At 40.0% G+C, this 15,785-nt stretch overlaps 1 protein-coding gene across 5 annotated transcripts in view; it reads right to left on the bottom strand.

Moving 5' to 3' along the window:
* ZMIZ1 (zinc finger MIZ-type containing 1) overlaps positions 1-15,785 on the bottom strand; it is a 430,047-nt gene that overhangs the window by 70,309 nt on the left and 343,953 nt on the right. For all 5 annotated transcript variants that reach the window (XM_063307691.1, XM_063307693.1, XM_063307694.1 and 2 more), the window contains exon 8: positions 8,291-8,426. In XM_063307691.1, coding sequence (XP_063163761.1) covers positions 8,291-8,426 — 136 coding nt within the window. The remainder of the gene's footprint in view (positions 1-8,290; positions 8,427-15,785) is intronic.

Raw genomic sequence — 15,785 nt, 5'->3', positions numbered from 1 at the left:
GGTTAAAAAAGACCTGATAAGATGGGAAAAACTACACTTGTCACTTATGGGGAGAATTTCTGTAATCAGGATGAATGTATTGCCTAGGATGTTGTTCCTTTTTCAGACAATACCAGTTCTCTCAACAGATATAATATTTGAACAATGGCAAAAAGATATTTCAAAGTTTATTTGGCAAGGTAAAAAACCAAGAATTAAGTATAAACTGTTACAGGATGCTAAGGAATGAGGAGGTCTGCGGTTGCTGGATTTAAAATTGTATTTTGAGGCATGTTGTTTCCTGTGGATGAGGGATTGGATAACCTTAAAGAATAGAAAATTGTTACAACTTGAAGGTCATGAGTTAAGATTTGGATGGCATGCCTACCTGTGGTCTGACAAAGGCAAATAAGGAGTTTAAAAATCGTTACATTAGGAAGGCTATATTACGGATTTGGGATAAATACCAAGCTAGACTGTCACCTAATGTACCACTGTGGTTATCACACCAGGAAGCATTTGCTAGAAGAAAAAATGTGGGAGAAACAAAGTGGTTAAAATATAAAGATTTATTAAATTTTGAAGAAGGCAAACCTATGTTTAAGACAAGAGAAAAATTAGAGATAGAAGGTCTTTCATGTCACTGGTTTATTTATATGCAATTATTTGAACGTTTTAAGTTGGATAAAAAGAATGATAGATTTGAAAATGAAATAGCTTGCCTTGAGACTCAACTTCGTATGAATGATGAACATATTATTACCAAATTGTGTAAGATGTTATTACAAATGAATTTGGAAGATGAACTAGTCAAGGAGTGTATGGTTAAATGGGCTAAAATTTTTGGGCATAATATTATGATGAAACAATGGGAAAAATGTGGCCAAAAGGTTTAAAATTTATGTTAAATTATAATTTAAAGGAAAATTTTTGTAAAATGATATACCGCTGGTACCTAACACCTCACAAGTTATCGAAAATGTTTAAGAATGTAACGGATGTTTGCTGGAAATTTTCACAGGGCAAAGGAACTTTTTACCACCTCTGGCGGACGTGTGAAAAAGCAAAGAAATTTTGGGACCAGATATGTACTGTTATTCAAAAAATTCTTAATGTAAATATATATTTAAAAACTCCGAACTGTTTTTATTTGGTTTGATGGAGGAAGAATTGGAGAAAAAGCAGTAAATCTGCTTCTGTATATGACTACTGCTGCAAGAATACTCTATGCTCAATGGTGGAAGGAACCACAAATACCAACAATGGAAGAATGGAAATTAAATTAATGGACTTGGCACAACTGGCAAAGCTAACTGCTCTAATAAGAGATAATACTATTTCCAGATTTATAGATTCATGGCAACCATTTTTAGACTATCTGCTCGTGACGGAAAAAAAATGAAGTTATGATTAAGGGTTTTAAAGAATAGTGGGTTTGTTTGGATAGAAACAATTTTAATATGGATAAATTAGTGGTAAGAGATTAATTTATTTCAATTATATGGATATCTGTAATTGAGATAGCCAGAAGTCATTTCTTTGTTCTTATCCTCTTTCTACTTTCACATTTATAGTTTGTGTCTTTTTTCTTTTAATGCTGTCTCCTATCTTTACTGTCTTTACTGTTTTGTATTTTAACTATATTCTGATGAAAATAAATAAAGCTTTAAAAAAAAAGAAGTCCATGAAGATTTGGATGTATCCTTGGGCCTGAGGTTAGATGTGCCTGTTATTGTAAGTTTGTGTCTTACGTTTCCAGTTGCCTTACATTATTTTACTTACTGGGTCAGATTTGTTTGGTTTCAACTCTATATGTGCTGTCCAGAGTTGCAGCTGTGAGACAATTAGATTGATAGATTTGATCTAAGGAGTTGTACCCAGAAGCTGCAAGCACGCCTGTGGGTTGATATACGTGCACGGAAAGAAGAGATTAATACTGTAATGCAAAACTTTGGGCCAGAAAATTCTTTGTTCAAAAAAGTCACCTCAGCCTCAACCTTCCCTAAGTGATTGCAAGCCAGTCTCACATCTGAAACGATGTTTACTATGTATAGGTTTCTGTTTTTTGTTCTCTAAAATAGCCTGTACTCTCAAGCTGATAAAAGAAATAATGGGGTGCACAGGTCACAATCCAGTGACGCTATGCACCTTCTCTGTTGCAGTTCTGGCCATCTGGAATAGCATCCCCACCGAGGTTTGGACACATAGCATTCCCTTTTCATTCCCTGAAATAGTCTGTACTATTAAGATGATAAACATCCCCCCAGAGATTCAGACCGTCCCATCCTACAAGCCTTTAGACCCTCCTTAAAAGTTATTGTTTTCCCCAAGTTCTGGGAAAGGCTGGTGGTGTGCCCAAGTGACATTGCATTGTTTCTTTAGGTGGTGATATGTGCCTTTTGTTATTCTAAGGTATTGCATTCCTTTTAATTATACACTGCCCAGAGTCAGTTTTGAATTGGGCAGCCTTATAAATCAAAATTATAAATATCAGTAAATTGGGAGGGGGGGAAACTGGTCAGATCCATCTCCCCTTTTCCAGTTCACTACGCTGATCCATAAACTTTAAGCAATTAGTCTGAATGTAAAATGTGGGAGCTGAAAGGGCCGTGCACATCCTTTGGAAGTGGTGTTTAGAGACAGATGGGAACAAGTTCGGGGTTCTTCCAGGTTTGCTTTTCTGGTTTTAAACTGATCTTGGCTCTCACTGCATGCAAAGCTAGGAAAAAATGTGAAGCAAAGTGACTTGGCTGTGCCAGAAGAAGCAGCCATGTGAATCTGGAAAAAGACACAGCTACTGTCCTAACTGCCAGGAAACACGCTGAGACAAGGAACTGGTCTCTAATGTTTTATTGCTTGTACATAACAGGAATCCTAACAAACTGAAGAAGCGTGGGAAAAACCCAGCCATATAAACCCCAAAGGTTAAGGCGGTCCCGATCTGTGTCTCTTTGAATGGCTGCCCAATTCCTCAGTGCTACGCATGCACTTAACAGTCTGGATGGGAGCCCCCTGCTCGCCATCCTTACTCATGACATCTACTTTAATAATCGAAACAAAAAACAAAAACAAGCAAAAGCAAAAACCACCACCCACTTTAATACTCCTTCAATCTAGCAATTCTCCTTGGTTCATTGCCTAGAGTCACTGGGGGTTGGGTGGCATATAAATTTAATAAATTATTATTATTAGTAGTAGTAGTAGCAGCAGCAGTAGTAGTAGTGGGCTTTGCAAAAGAGAACCAAACATTTTATTTTCTAAAGAGGTTCTGCCAGATGTTACACCTCTATCAAAGCAGAGGACTGGTCAATATTTCAGAATACTCTGGATTTCACTGTGCAGGAGAATCAGGACAATAACACTGGGCATATTTAAACCATAGCAGTTCTATAATTATGTACACAAGTTTTACTCTATCACTGTTGTATTTTAGAAGCACATCATGTGTTCAAGCTACCCGAAGAACTACAGGGGAAGTTACAGTTTGACCCAGAGTGCTATTCAGAAGATCACCATGCCCATTAAGCTCATGTAATTAGTTAATGGCTGACTCTAGGTACTTGGGGATGACATTGCTTTTCTAGATTTACCTCAGTCTGGTTTCAGTTCCAACTTGGGGACCTAAACAACAACAATTACAACAACAATAACCCCAAAACCCTTCTCTGTTCACCCTGGAGGAGGGCAATCACTGATGCTCTTGGACCTCAGCACCTTTTGGTACCATCAACCAGGTTGATGACAGCCTGAGTTGAAAGCTTGGGACATTTTGGTTCTACTCCTGTTTGACTACCCATTTCCAGAACGTAATACTGGGGAAATATTGTTCCATGCAACTGTGAATTTCCAGATAACTTGATTGGTAAATCACTTAGGGTTTAGGTACCCTTAATATATTGGTGACACAGTGATGTCACCTCTCCTTTCCATCTAATGCAGATGAGCAGTGGGCATCCTAAAGTCTGTAATGATATTGTCACTCAGGGGGTGAGGTGGGGTTCAGACCTTCCTCTTTACCTAGGTACTTCTTAAATGTCTGAATTACACTGACATAGTGACGTCTATGTATTTTTGTTTTCACAACCTTCATCTTTGTCATTTATTCATATAAGAATTGAATATGCTTTACTCTTTTATTACTTGTATTGTTTCATATTTGTAACCCACCGAGAATAAACAAAATAAACAACTATATGCTACTATGGTGGAGATTTTGTGATATTTACAATAATATTTTGTTTGATTATTTTATAGTAGTGTATTTATTAGTTAACCAGTGACTATTGATAGGTATAAAACATAAGGTAGATTTTTTTTCTTGTTTTCTTTTCTTTCTGTGTTTTTTCACTGCTGAAAATAAATGTAAACAGCAAGGAATGAAATAAAAAGCTAGCTAGGAGAACTATAAGGATTGCTGATGGACAATCCTCAATGAGAAGCTTTAAACAGAACTCCAAAGGATGAGGGAAACTGCCCATGTTTGGTTAAGTGACCCTCATAAAAGACATTTTCTCTTAAAATGGCATCTAGAGGAACCACACCTGCCTTGTGGTAAGACGATGCCACCTTATACAGAAGACAGAAGCATGAGAGCGATGGCGGATAGCTACTATAGCAGAAAATCTTTCAAAGACATAGTCAGAAAAGAAGACAGTTTCAGAGAGACCATGGAATAAAACGCTGTTAGGGAGCAGGAAGACATCAAGCCAGTGGCTTCTATAGCAAGGAGAGAGGATGACAAGATGAGCCCATTTCCTTTCAGAAGTTATCTCTGCTTTCTTAAGGGTTAGGGTTAGGGTCCAGTTGAACATTGCCTACAGGCATCATAGAGTTCATGGTCTTTTTCATTTTTTAAAGAGAGAGAGGATGCCGATTTGATCTAGAGGATATACAGTTACAGCAGAATAGAAGATCAATGAAAGGGAAAGTAAACTTAAATTATTTAAAAGAGAACTGAAGAACCATGCAAAGAGGTAGGAAAATCAAAGAAGAAGGGAAGAATTCCAAAATTTCCAAGAGGAAAAGATCCGAGTGGCCTTGAGAAGTAAATATCATGATAGCAGAATGAAGACAGAACAGGTGAGTCTTGGGAAATGGGGACATATCCCAAGTGAAGCCAGACTTTTAACATAAAGCAGGAAAGGATAAGGAAAGACATTTCCATTGGTGATCTTAACAAATAGATGACAATAACAAGAAAAGGAAAACCAGAGATTTTTTTTAAAAAAAAAGGTCTGAGAAGCTGCAAGAAAATTTACAGCTAGGGTAGGACCACTCAGTATGGAATGATGGAAGAACTCTCATAGAGACAGATGGGATTAAAGGAAGATGGAAAAACCACATGGAAACCCCTTTACAGATGGGGATGCAGAATGGCAGAAACATTTGCAGGGAGAATAGATGCAGGAATGGATTCTGCTAGGTACTGACAGGCTGGGTCAATGTCAAATAGGAAAGCACCAGACACAGATGAAATATTCACTGAATTCTTTGTAGTTGCAGGGCAGAAGCAGTTAAAGTGCTAACAGTTTGATGTCAACAAATATGGAACAAGACTGTGTATCCTAGAGATTGGTAAAGATCAATGTATATACCCATAACTAAAAAAGGGAGATGCAAGAGAACACACAGACTATGGAACCATTGTGTTAATTCCTGATTAAAGCAAAATTTTGCTTAAGTCCTTGCCAAGAAGAATAGAGCTTTAAGTGGAGAGAGAAGTACCAAATGAACAGACATGAGATCAGCTAATATAAGATAGCTAATATAAGACAGAGAGCCAGATAATACAAGATTTACTGTTGCTCCATCAACTACAGCAAGATCTTTGAATGTATAGGTTATGTCAGAACATATGGCAACCAGCAGGTGTGCCAGAATATCCAATTATTTTTCTGAGGACCCTTTAGAATGATCATGACACTTTAGAACCATGTTTGGAGAAAAGGAGTGGTTCAGGATAGGAGGAGAATGAGACAGCGTGCACATTATCCTTATATTGGCTTAACTTAAATAGCGAATATGTTTCTAAGTGTGACAGAATTAGAAGAAATCCAAACTAGAGGTGGAAACACTAATAATTTGAGATATGTGGATAATCCTACCTCATTAGCTAAAAGGAAAGATCTCATTATGAAAATAAAAAATAGGGAATGAAAAATCTGGGTTAATGCTAAATGTTAAAAGGATACAGTAACATCAGCCAGCAGGCAGAGTGAATTTATACTTGATAGTAGGAAGTGAAGGTGGTTGTTTCCTCAAGCTCAAGAATAAATATGGACAGTGTGCTGGAGAAGGAGAGAGGAAATTAAGCCTAGGAAGGAAGACAGTGGCAGGCTTAGAGAAAACCATGGAAGATAAGGTTATTTCTATGACAACCAAGATCAGAATAGTTAAAGCAATGCGTTTTCCAGTGGTACTTATATAAATGTTAAGCTGGATAGTGAGAAAGACTGCAAGAAAAAAAGGGCAATGCCTATGAATTATGGATTTTGAGATAGTTCCTAAGGATACCATGGAGAGCAAGAAGAACCAGCCAGTCTTGGACCAAATAAAGGCTGACTGTGTAGAGGCAGGCAGTGATAGTGAAGGAATGAAAAAGCTGTTAACAGATAAGAGAGACAATAAATGGAATCTCAGCCCTGGGAAAGAAGTAAGCTTTAAGAAAGAGACTCAAAATAACTTCATCTTGATTCTGCATGTAGAAGAGAGGACAGAGGGAAACAGTAGCAGGCTTTCAAAATTCTGTTATTATGCCCTTCAGAAATTCTTTCAGGTGTCTGATTCCTGAGCTGTCCTACCACAAAGGGCTGACAAACTGCTTCTCTGAGGGAATGACCAACAAGAAGAAGCTCACATATTTTGGACAAGTGATGCAAGTGCATGATAGACTAGACAAAAATGACTGTGCTTGGCAAAATAGATTGAAGTAGAACAAGATATGGAGAAGGAGAATGGAGGAGATCAAAAAGATCACTGGGTTGTCCTCAGAAGGACTACAGATTACTCTGGAGATGGATTGAGATGGTAGGAATTTGTTCATACAGTTAGCAGGAGTTGGGTTTGATATATGGCACCTAGCCAGTTAAGCAAATTGTATTGTTTAGTGCTCAAATCACCCAAGAATCTTTGCATTGTGCCTCATACCTCCTCAGATCTGTGCCAAACTGTCCATTCCCTGCTTCCCTCCCGTAACCTCATCTAGGAGTAGGTAAACCTTTTGGACAAGTGGCATACTTAGAAATTTGAAAGCAAGGCATGTCCTTACAAAATGTCTGCCATGATATTCATGACCAGTCACAAGATACCCAGAAGGCAAATTGATGAAATTGTTCTTCTCTACCTATTCTAGCTTTTCAGCTTCGTTTCTACATTCTTTGTTTACCATTTTTTTTTCTGGGTACATTTTCAAAAACACCAATGTACATTGGCTGCTGCTATTATTATTATCATCATCATCTAAAAACAGTCATATGGGTCCTAGAAGATGTCTTGTCAATATGAATGGCAAGTTTCCATTTATCTATAAAGTTAAACTTAAGAGCGGGTGAGGGTGACCTGTCAGTACTAGAGGATATGTCCCATAGCCCACTGTTGACCATACCCTTGATGAAATAGAGACAGCCAATTTTCCCCAAATACCTTCTCTAGATGTCTATTTGCACAAAGGATGGGATTGACAAGGAGAACTGGCTGACATACAGTGTTAGGCCAATTCTTTAAAGCTTGTTCTAGTTGAACTCAGGTAATCTTTCTGAGCCAATTTGAGAGCTCAGATATACCTGAACCTTCTCCCCTGCCTTTACTTCCACCTCCTATACAAGCTGGAGAAAGAGAGAGACTTTCCTTTGTTCACTTGCATAGGTTGGAGGAAAAAAATAACTTGGAAAGGCATAAATTTTTCTTGAGCTTGGGGTTCAACTCAAAGAATTTGGGGGATTTTCTAAGACTTGGACTGGTTGTGAGAAAGTGCTTTGTGACAAAGTGCTTTGATCCACTTGCTCCTTTGTATAATCATTTGTAATGACTACATGTTACAATGGTATCCCCCGATCTTCCATAGATCTGGAATTCTGAGATATTGTTGATCAGACAGAAACAACTCAGCAACTTGAAGACTGTGGCTGCGAGAACTCGTTTCTAACTAACACAAGCAGAGGAGTTTCACTCAAGCGTCTGAAAACACAAAGATTGCTTCAGCTCTCTTTTGGAACGGACATATACCTTAGAGTGGCAAATATAATGAGAATACTTTCTTGCAGGAACTAATTTTGCACATGTTCTTTGGGAGAAATATTTGCCTGGGACTCACCTATGTGAAAGGGAAGGTTTCATGGAGTTCATGGGTGCCTGCATGGGCAGCTTCCCCGGAGGGTCGTTTTGCCGGCTTTTCTGGTGGCGCAGCAGCAAGAGTCGTCCCAGTTCTTCACACCACGATGAAAGCAGTGCTGGGGAAAGGGGAATGGGAAGAAAGAGAGAGATAAGTTTATTGGAAGATAAATATATAGCAATGTGTGGGATGGACATCTAAGCAATGGCACTGATTATACTGTGCAATCTTAATTTCATTCATACAAATCCATTAAGAGCATCCACAGCACCCCATTTCCACTCCCCAATCCCTCAAATGGAAACCAACAATCAAAATTCTTCTCTTCTGCCAACTATCAAATGCTCAGAACAAGCAGGAAGGGCCATAAGTCAAGCAGAGTTCCCTCAAGCTGATCATCTGGACAGTGCAAAGAATCAGGGTTCCCCCTCCACTTTCCTTTTTTAATGTTGTGTGCTTCTGTGTGGTAATCTTAGGGAGGGAGGGAGGGAGGGAGGGAGGGAGATTCTGAGTGGTTGCTATGAGAGGGAGAGGTACAGCCACCAAGTCACCATTCCTTAGTTGGACCCCAAAGATCTGTGAAAGAGTATTATCTTAGTGTGATTCTAGGCATCAGACTTGACCTCTACCACAATGGAGGAAAGGTTGGCTTGAGCTCTGCAATGAGAATGAGAGGAAAGGCATCTGGAAGGATACAATCTCTGAGCTACTTTAGACTCTGCTAACTCATTTCCCAATTTCACTATCATGAGAAACAATTAGAGTTGTTTTATAGTATGTCACGTATTAAACACCACAAAAGGAAGGTTTTGGAACGACCAAATATCCATTGTTCCCTTGTGTTGGCTATTAGCAGCTTGACTCTGTGACAGTGCCACATAGCCTAAAGTTAAGGAGCCTTTATCACAATTAGATGTTTGAATCTCCTTGGCTCCTGTCTAGTGACTCCTGTCTAGTGGAAAAATGCCCTAAGGGATATACTTCTCACAGCAGCTAAATATGTCCATTAAGGTCATTCACCACTACAGCTCAGCCTAATTTTATTTCCTTGAGAATTGTCTGGGCAGAGGAGTGAATGGAGGATAGTCAAGACACAACTGATAAAGGCTCTCCACAAAGTAATTGTTCTGTTTTTACAGATATCCACATGGCCATGACTTGCCTCTTGGTTAGAAACTCAGATGTACATAGATTCGGCCTAGGGGACACCAGCTGCGGTCCCTATTTAAGAACTGATTTTTTTTTATATACATAACAGTTTCTGAATGGCATGGTCAGAGATTTATTTATTTCACTTGTATCCTACCGGATCAATCCCAGATGCATTGGGGTTTAAAACATCCATAAGCAGTTAAAAACATCCACAGTAAAGATAAATGAAATTAAAATAACCTATATAATCAAAGTTACAAAAACTTAAGTTAATGATAATAATGCAAAACATCCTTTCCATACATTTCTGCATTTACTGTAATGGAAATTAATGGTTCCTGAAATCCCAAGCTCCTGTTTCTTTATTCCATGGCATTCATACACAGTAACAATTAGCAAAGTTCTTCCTTTATTCATTTCTGAGCAAAGATATTTTCCTTATTAGAGTGTCACAGAACTGCCTTCTTGTCCTCTCAGTCACTGGCAGAGCAACTTTACAAGGTAACGAAAACAGGGTGCACCAGATACTAGCACTTATGAACTGAAGCACATCCCCCCCACCCAAAAGGGGAATGGGTGCTGGATAGAACAAAGTAGCACTAATTTCACGGTGGTAGAACCCAGTGTTCTAGGTGGCCTTCTCCAACCCCTCTCCCTAGCAGACAGACTGGACCAGAACTTCATCCCTGTCCATCCATCAGAAACACCATGTCTGGAGGGTGGTGGATTTGGGAAAGGCTGTAGTAAGGCTTCCTGATTATCAGACCTGGGGCTCCCACCATTCCCTTGGTAAGGCACAGCCTCCACAATGAAAAATTGAGGAAGCAACGGCCAGATACTCTTACTTGGGAAGGCAACTGAAAAATACTTTTAGCAACTCCATAATAAGAAGAGTAACTCAACCCACAGCAAGCCATTAAGGTGGTCATTCTGGATCTGTAGAAATCAAGTCCTCATTCTGTTCTGGTGTGATGTGCTATAAGCAGAGAGTACAGCTCTAAATGGTTTCTCCTTTAGCCAAGGTATCTGACAACCACCGTTTGATCAAATGGCGCTCACCTTTTATCCCTAGCAGATCACGACTAATGTGCCAGCAACAAAGGCTATTCAACCTCCCTCCTTTCACTCCTTTTTACACAGCCACCGCAGATAACAATCACCACCTAACATTGTACTGTAGCCATTTGAATTCTGGGGGGAAAACTAGGATGAAAAAAGGAACGAACAAAACATCCTGGCAAATTGCAAACGCAGCCGGTGCTGGAACAATTGCCAATGCAAAGCACCTTCTCACCAGCCAAACGCAATTACGATGATGTTAGATGGAAACCATCCATCTTAACTACAGCTTTGATGCAAGGTGTGAGTTGCGCTTTATAAGGGTACACCAAATACCCCAGATAAATGAAGATAAAAGGACAAAAATAGTCTAATGGTTTCTACGAGGGATCTGTAAGGAGAGGAAGAGGGTGAGCAGAATGGGAAAAGGAAGGGAGCAGCAGCAGCAGCAAAGGCTAGTGCGCCTTTCTGAGCAGGTTGGCTGTAGTGGTAGTCAGCTAGGCTTTAATTATTACCCATTGTGACTACTGCACCACACTATGTATGGGGCTGCCCTTGCATAGTGTCTGGAAAATGCAACGGGTGCAAAATGCAATGACCAAGCTGCGGATGGGTGCAAGGCACATGGATGACATGGAAGAGCAGCACTGGCTGTCGGTTGTCTATTGGGAACAATGGAAAATGTGTCTTTTGACCTCTAAACCCCTAAACGGCTCCATCTATGAATGTGCCCTGTTACTTAGATTGATGGCAGAGGCTGTCAGGTCAGGCCCTGCCAAAAAACTGCAAAGAATCAATCCAACCAAACTGTAGTTTTTTATTTGCTCACACTGTGTAGACAGAATCTTGCCAGACTAAAGCAACTCTACCTAACCTAAAGGGAAATAACCTGGGAAGGCTCTAGGGCAAGGCTACTCTCAACCTCTTAATCTTCCCACCATTGCCTCCCAGACTGTGCCTCCTCTTATCTCCTCCACCTACTAGGAATGTGCTCCCTCCTTCCTGAGAACCAGCAGCATTATTGAAATCCACCACAGAGGCCCTTTTGAAGATCCTTTCACTGCCAGAAGCTCAGCCATCAGCAGCAGGTCTTCTTCTGTGTGGCCCTCAGGCTATGGATCGCTTTCCCTAGGGAGGTGCATTGCAATTCTAAGGTCTGTAGAAGAGCACAGAGATGACCTTGGGAAGGTATGTGACAACCATTAATAAAACATGAACTTAGCTTGGGAAAACAAGAAGGAAACTCAAGAGTGCCCTGCTTTGATTCTCTTTGGTATGAGAAGAAGGAAAGAGAAAACACCGTCAGGCTTTCAAGCTTCAGTTAGTGTAGCTTATATCCATAAAGGGGAGTTCTAGAACTTCTTGTGCTGTCTGTGTCCTGACCCGGCCTACTTTGAAGGCTGACATATTCTTTGTATCTGTCATGAGTAAGGATGGCGCGCAGGGGGCTCCCATCCAGGCTGTAAAGCGCATGCGTAGCACTGTGGAATTAGGTAGCCATTCCAAGAGACACCGATCGGGCCCACCTTAGCCTTTGGGGTTTATCTGTCTGGGTTTTTCCCACGCTTCTTCAGTTTGTTAGGATTTTCTGTTATGTAGCAGTAATAAACACTAGAGACCTATTCCTTGTCTCAGCGTGGTTCCTGGCTGTTAGGACAGTATCTAGGAAAATGGCAAAATGCCATCTCTTTCACCAAACTTTCAAATTCTGCTCCATTTTAAGGGCATTGATTTCAAATTCGGATGTTAATGGGATCCATTTCACAACAGCCTTTCCTATTTTACAGTTGGCTTTATTGATGGGAGCTGCCTTGAGAAATAATATCAGAAAGGTAAAATATTTATTGATATTACTATACTAAGAAACTCATATACAGAGCATGGTCTTGAACTGGGCAAAGCACAACTGTCGGTAGGTCTTGAAGGCTGGCTTCTACGAATCCCCCACGCTCTACAAAACTGGGGATCAGTGCTGAGGAAGAAGAACAAGACAGACTTGTCTATGAAGATCCAAGCAAGAAGAGCATCAATCTCTAATGGTGACTGAACAGTAATGAGGGCAAAAAAGCATCCTACCACCTCCTCTGGTGGTTGAGGAATGGCTGGAAACTTGCTTTGATGGTACCAGTGAAATGGCCCAGGATAAATGGAATACAGGAATACCCACAGTTTGATTGGGTGCAGCTGCACCTGAAGCCTATCCTCCGCCCATTTAAATATGCCGAGACAAACCAAAAATCAGCTTACAGATTCCACCATTCATCGTCAGCAGGCTTGGATGCTGCTTCTGAGGCCCCAGCAGTATTTAGGCACATCTCATCTCATTGACACTCAGAGCACGAGATACTTGCTATCCCTCTATAATGAACAGATCAAGCATCAAGCACAAAGGCAGCCACAGATGGTGCCAACAGTCAGGCGCTCCTTCCCGCACAGACCAGCCAAGCAGCTGTGTTTTTCCTCCTTCCCACCCTTTATTAAACAGGAGTGCAGATTTTACAGATGGACCCCTTCATCCCCACTTTCTGGTAGAGTTTAATAATTGGATTTAGGCCCATTTGCTGGGCTGAATTGCTTTTGTCCTGTAGAACTAAATATTCTGAATGTAACCATCTCCTCCCGGCTCTCCCTTCTTTTGATTGGGATACTCCTTTCTGCTCCCCACCAGTATCCTAGCTTCAGCCATCCAGTATTTATACCACAAACTCTGTCCTGAAAGACCAAATGATTTAAGGACTCAAATGAGAAAGGAATTCAAACCTGAAAAGCATCTGATTTGGCCAAATGCTCCAGACATTTGGAGATATGGGGTGCTAATAAGATCTGGGATAGCCTTCTCTTTTCCACCTTCCTCTTTTGCTCTCTGTACTTAGAAAAAACAGGGCTATTTTACAAACCAATGAATAGAGTTCTACTAATGGTAAAGCTGTGTCTTTCTTGACCGCCGATGGCTACTTGGATGCATCCATGTTGTTTTCTTGGCAACAATATGGAAATTGACTACCTCTGACTTCTTCCAGGATATTTTTACAACTTTCTGGTCTATCTGAGAAAAGCTAAGCAGGATCATACCTGGTTAGTATTTGGATGGAAGACTTCCAGGGAATCCCAGGGCCCTAGGCTAGACTGTGAAGCCAAACAACATCCTGGAAGAAGGAAGAACAAAACAACTTCCTTACTGTGGCCAAGAAAACAACATGGATGTTTCCATGCAGTAATCAGGAGTAAAACTTAACTCAAGGGGAACTTCTTCTACCTTTCAGTTACACTGTGTAGCATTCAATATTTTAAACTGAGATCTGCCTATTAAAGGGAGAGAAAAAGGAATACTAAAGCAGTAAGATTTAATTTCCTCTGTGGTCAAATAGTAGTAATCTTTGATCAAGCAGAAGAGAACCAGAATTTAATCAACTGGTTTAAAAGTCAAGGCACCTAAACGCTAGGATCAGGACTGCACTGTGACAAAATGGGAAGCAGAGAGAGGAATAAGTGTTTTGCTATGTGTGGGTTGTCAAAGCTACCATAGATTCCATATATTGCAGGTAAATCCTTCAGAAGTACATGACTGGATCCATTGTAATTATGATATCGAATTGGCTCTGAATTATGGTTAGGTAAGAAGTTTAGGTATGGATACTTCTCCTTCTCCTCTCTTCCAAGAACCGGCCCCTGCTTGTGTAGCAGCATCTCCACTCTTGGTAAACTAAGCTCATAGAGACAGACATTGGCAGAGGAGAGAGAATTTGCCTCTTCCTCTCTCCCAAACAGCATATCGCTGAGATAGATTTAGGAGAGATTGCAAATTCTCTTTTACGGATACGCCTTGACCATGTAAAACCTTAACCTTAACCATGTAAAAATGAAAGGAACCACTTCCTCCCCATTTAAGTTGTTAAGGTATCTTAGGCAGTTGGAGATAGAACTCCCTTCTTCTCTTGTCTCCTGAAGATGCCTCCCCGCCTCCCCACATCTTTCCCCAATTCTCTCTTGGTGCATTGCCTTCCTTGTCCTTCCTCTTCCTCCTGCTTCTACCTTGCCTTTTATCCTCCTCATTCTTGCCACTTTTTCCCTCATGTTTCTCTTCTGCTCTTCCTTGCCTTGCTTCCATTCCCCTTTCTCTGGCTGCCCATTCCCATCCAGCCATGTAAACTCCGCTGCCCCATGCACGATTGTTTCCTGTCTTAGCAGTTGGATTGGACCACAGCCAGCCATCGCCTCCCTGTGTGATTTGAACAGAATATTGCAATGCAGAGCGTCCAGTGCAGTTGACATCTGCAAGTAGAAAGCTAGCGTGTTACAGAAAAGGCCAGACTGTGATCCTTTTTGCTGATGAGCTACTTTACTACAATCAAGGAGGAGGATCATCTTTATAGCGAAAATTCTTCAAATCTGCATGACAAAAAATTTCTTTGTCTAGTGTCAATCCCCTTTGAAAAATAATCTGCATCTCTTATTACAGTTCAGTTCAATTTATTATGGTCGTAGACCAGTACAAGCAAAGTGCTCATTGAATGTATATAAATCTATCTTAATAGATAATAAAAAAAAAATTAAGACAAAGTTAAAATACATTTATAAAACAACCTAACTAACATCTGTGAGTGAGGTCCAGGGTGCAGTCTATATTTAAATTATAAAATAGACATGAAAATTATGTAAGTATAATAACATCTAAAATTACAAATGAAGTGAAAATATCTAAAATCTAAATGAATTACAGTTACATAGAATGTGTTTGGTTAGTGAAAAGCTATTTTTAGAGAGAAATAGTCATGTATAGAACAAATTTCCAATGGATACTCTAAGAAGTAACACCGGATACATATACTATATGTATTAGTCATTACAATATGTATTATGTAATATGTATTAGATTTCCAACACTTTATGTTTTTATTAGGACTTTTAAATATGTAAAGACTTTTTAGCTTTGTATCTGTTTAAAAGATGTTAGTATCTTAAGAGATCAAAAGAAATGCACGGTGGCTTGCAAATGAATAAATAAGCGCCACAATTCCCTGCTAGAAGGAAAGGGGATCTTTAATATTTTCTTTTTCACTTCCCATTACAGTAACTGACAAAGCAAGTAGACCATAAAAAGAAGCAGGGGTACTCTTAAATTACACGCCCTGTGCAATGAATATTTGTCCTCACTGTTTGAACTGCCTGCCACCAATTAATCAACTTAAGTGTAACTTCATTGATCTTTCAACCTTGGTCTCCAAGGAAGGCAGTCAGAGGTGCTGGCTTCCCAACAAATGTTCCC

The sequence above is a fragment of the Candoia aspera genome, chromosome 6, assembly GCF_035149785.1.
Source record: "Candoia aspera isolate rCanAsp1 chromosome 6, rCanAsp1.hap2, whole genome shotgun sequence".
Classification (NCBI taxonomy): domain Eukaryota; kingdom Metazoa; phylum Chordata; class Lepidosauria; order Squamata; family Boidae; genus Candoia; species Candoia aspera.
The sequence above is the reverse complement of the archived record's forward strand: the minus strand, read 5'-3'. Positions and strand labels throughout refer to the sequence as shown.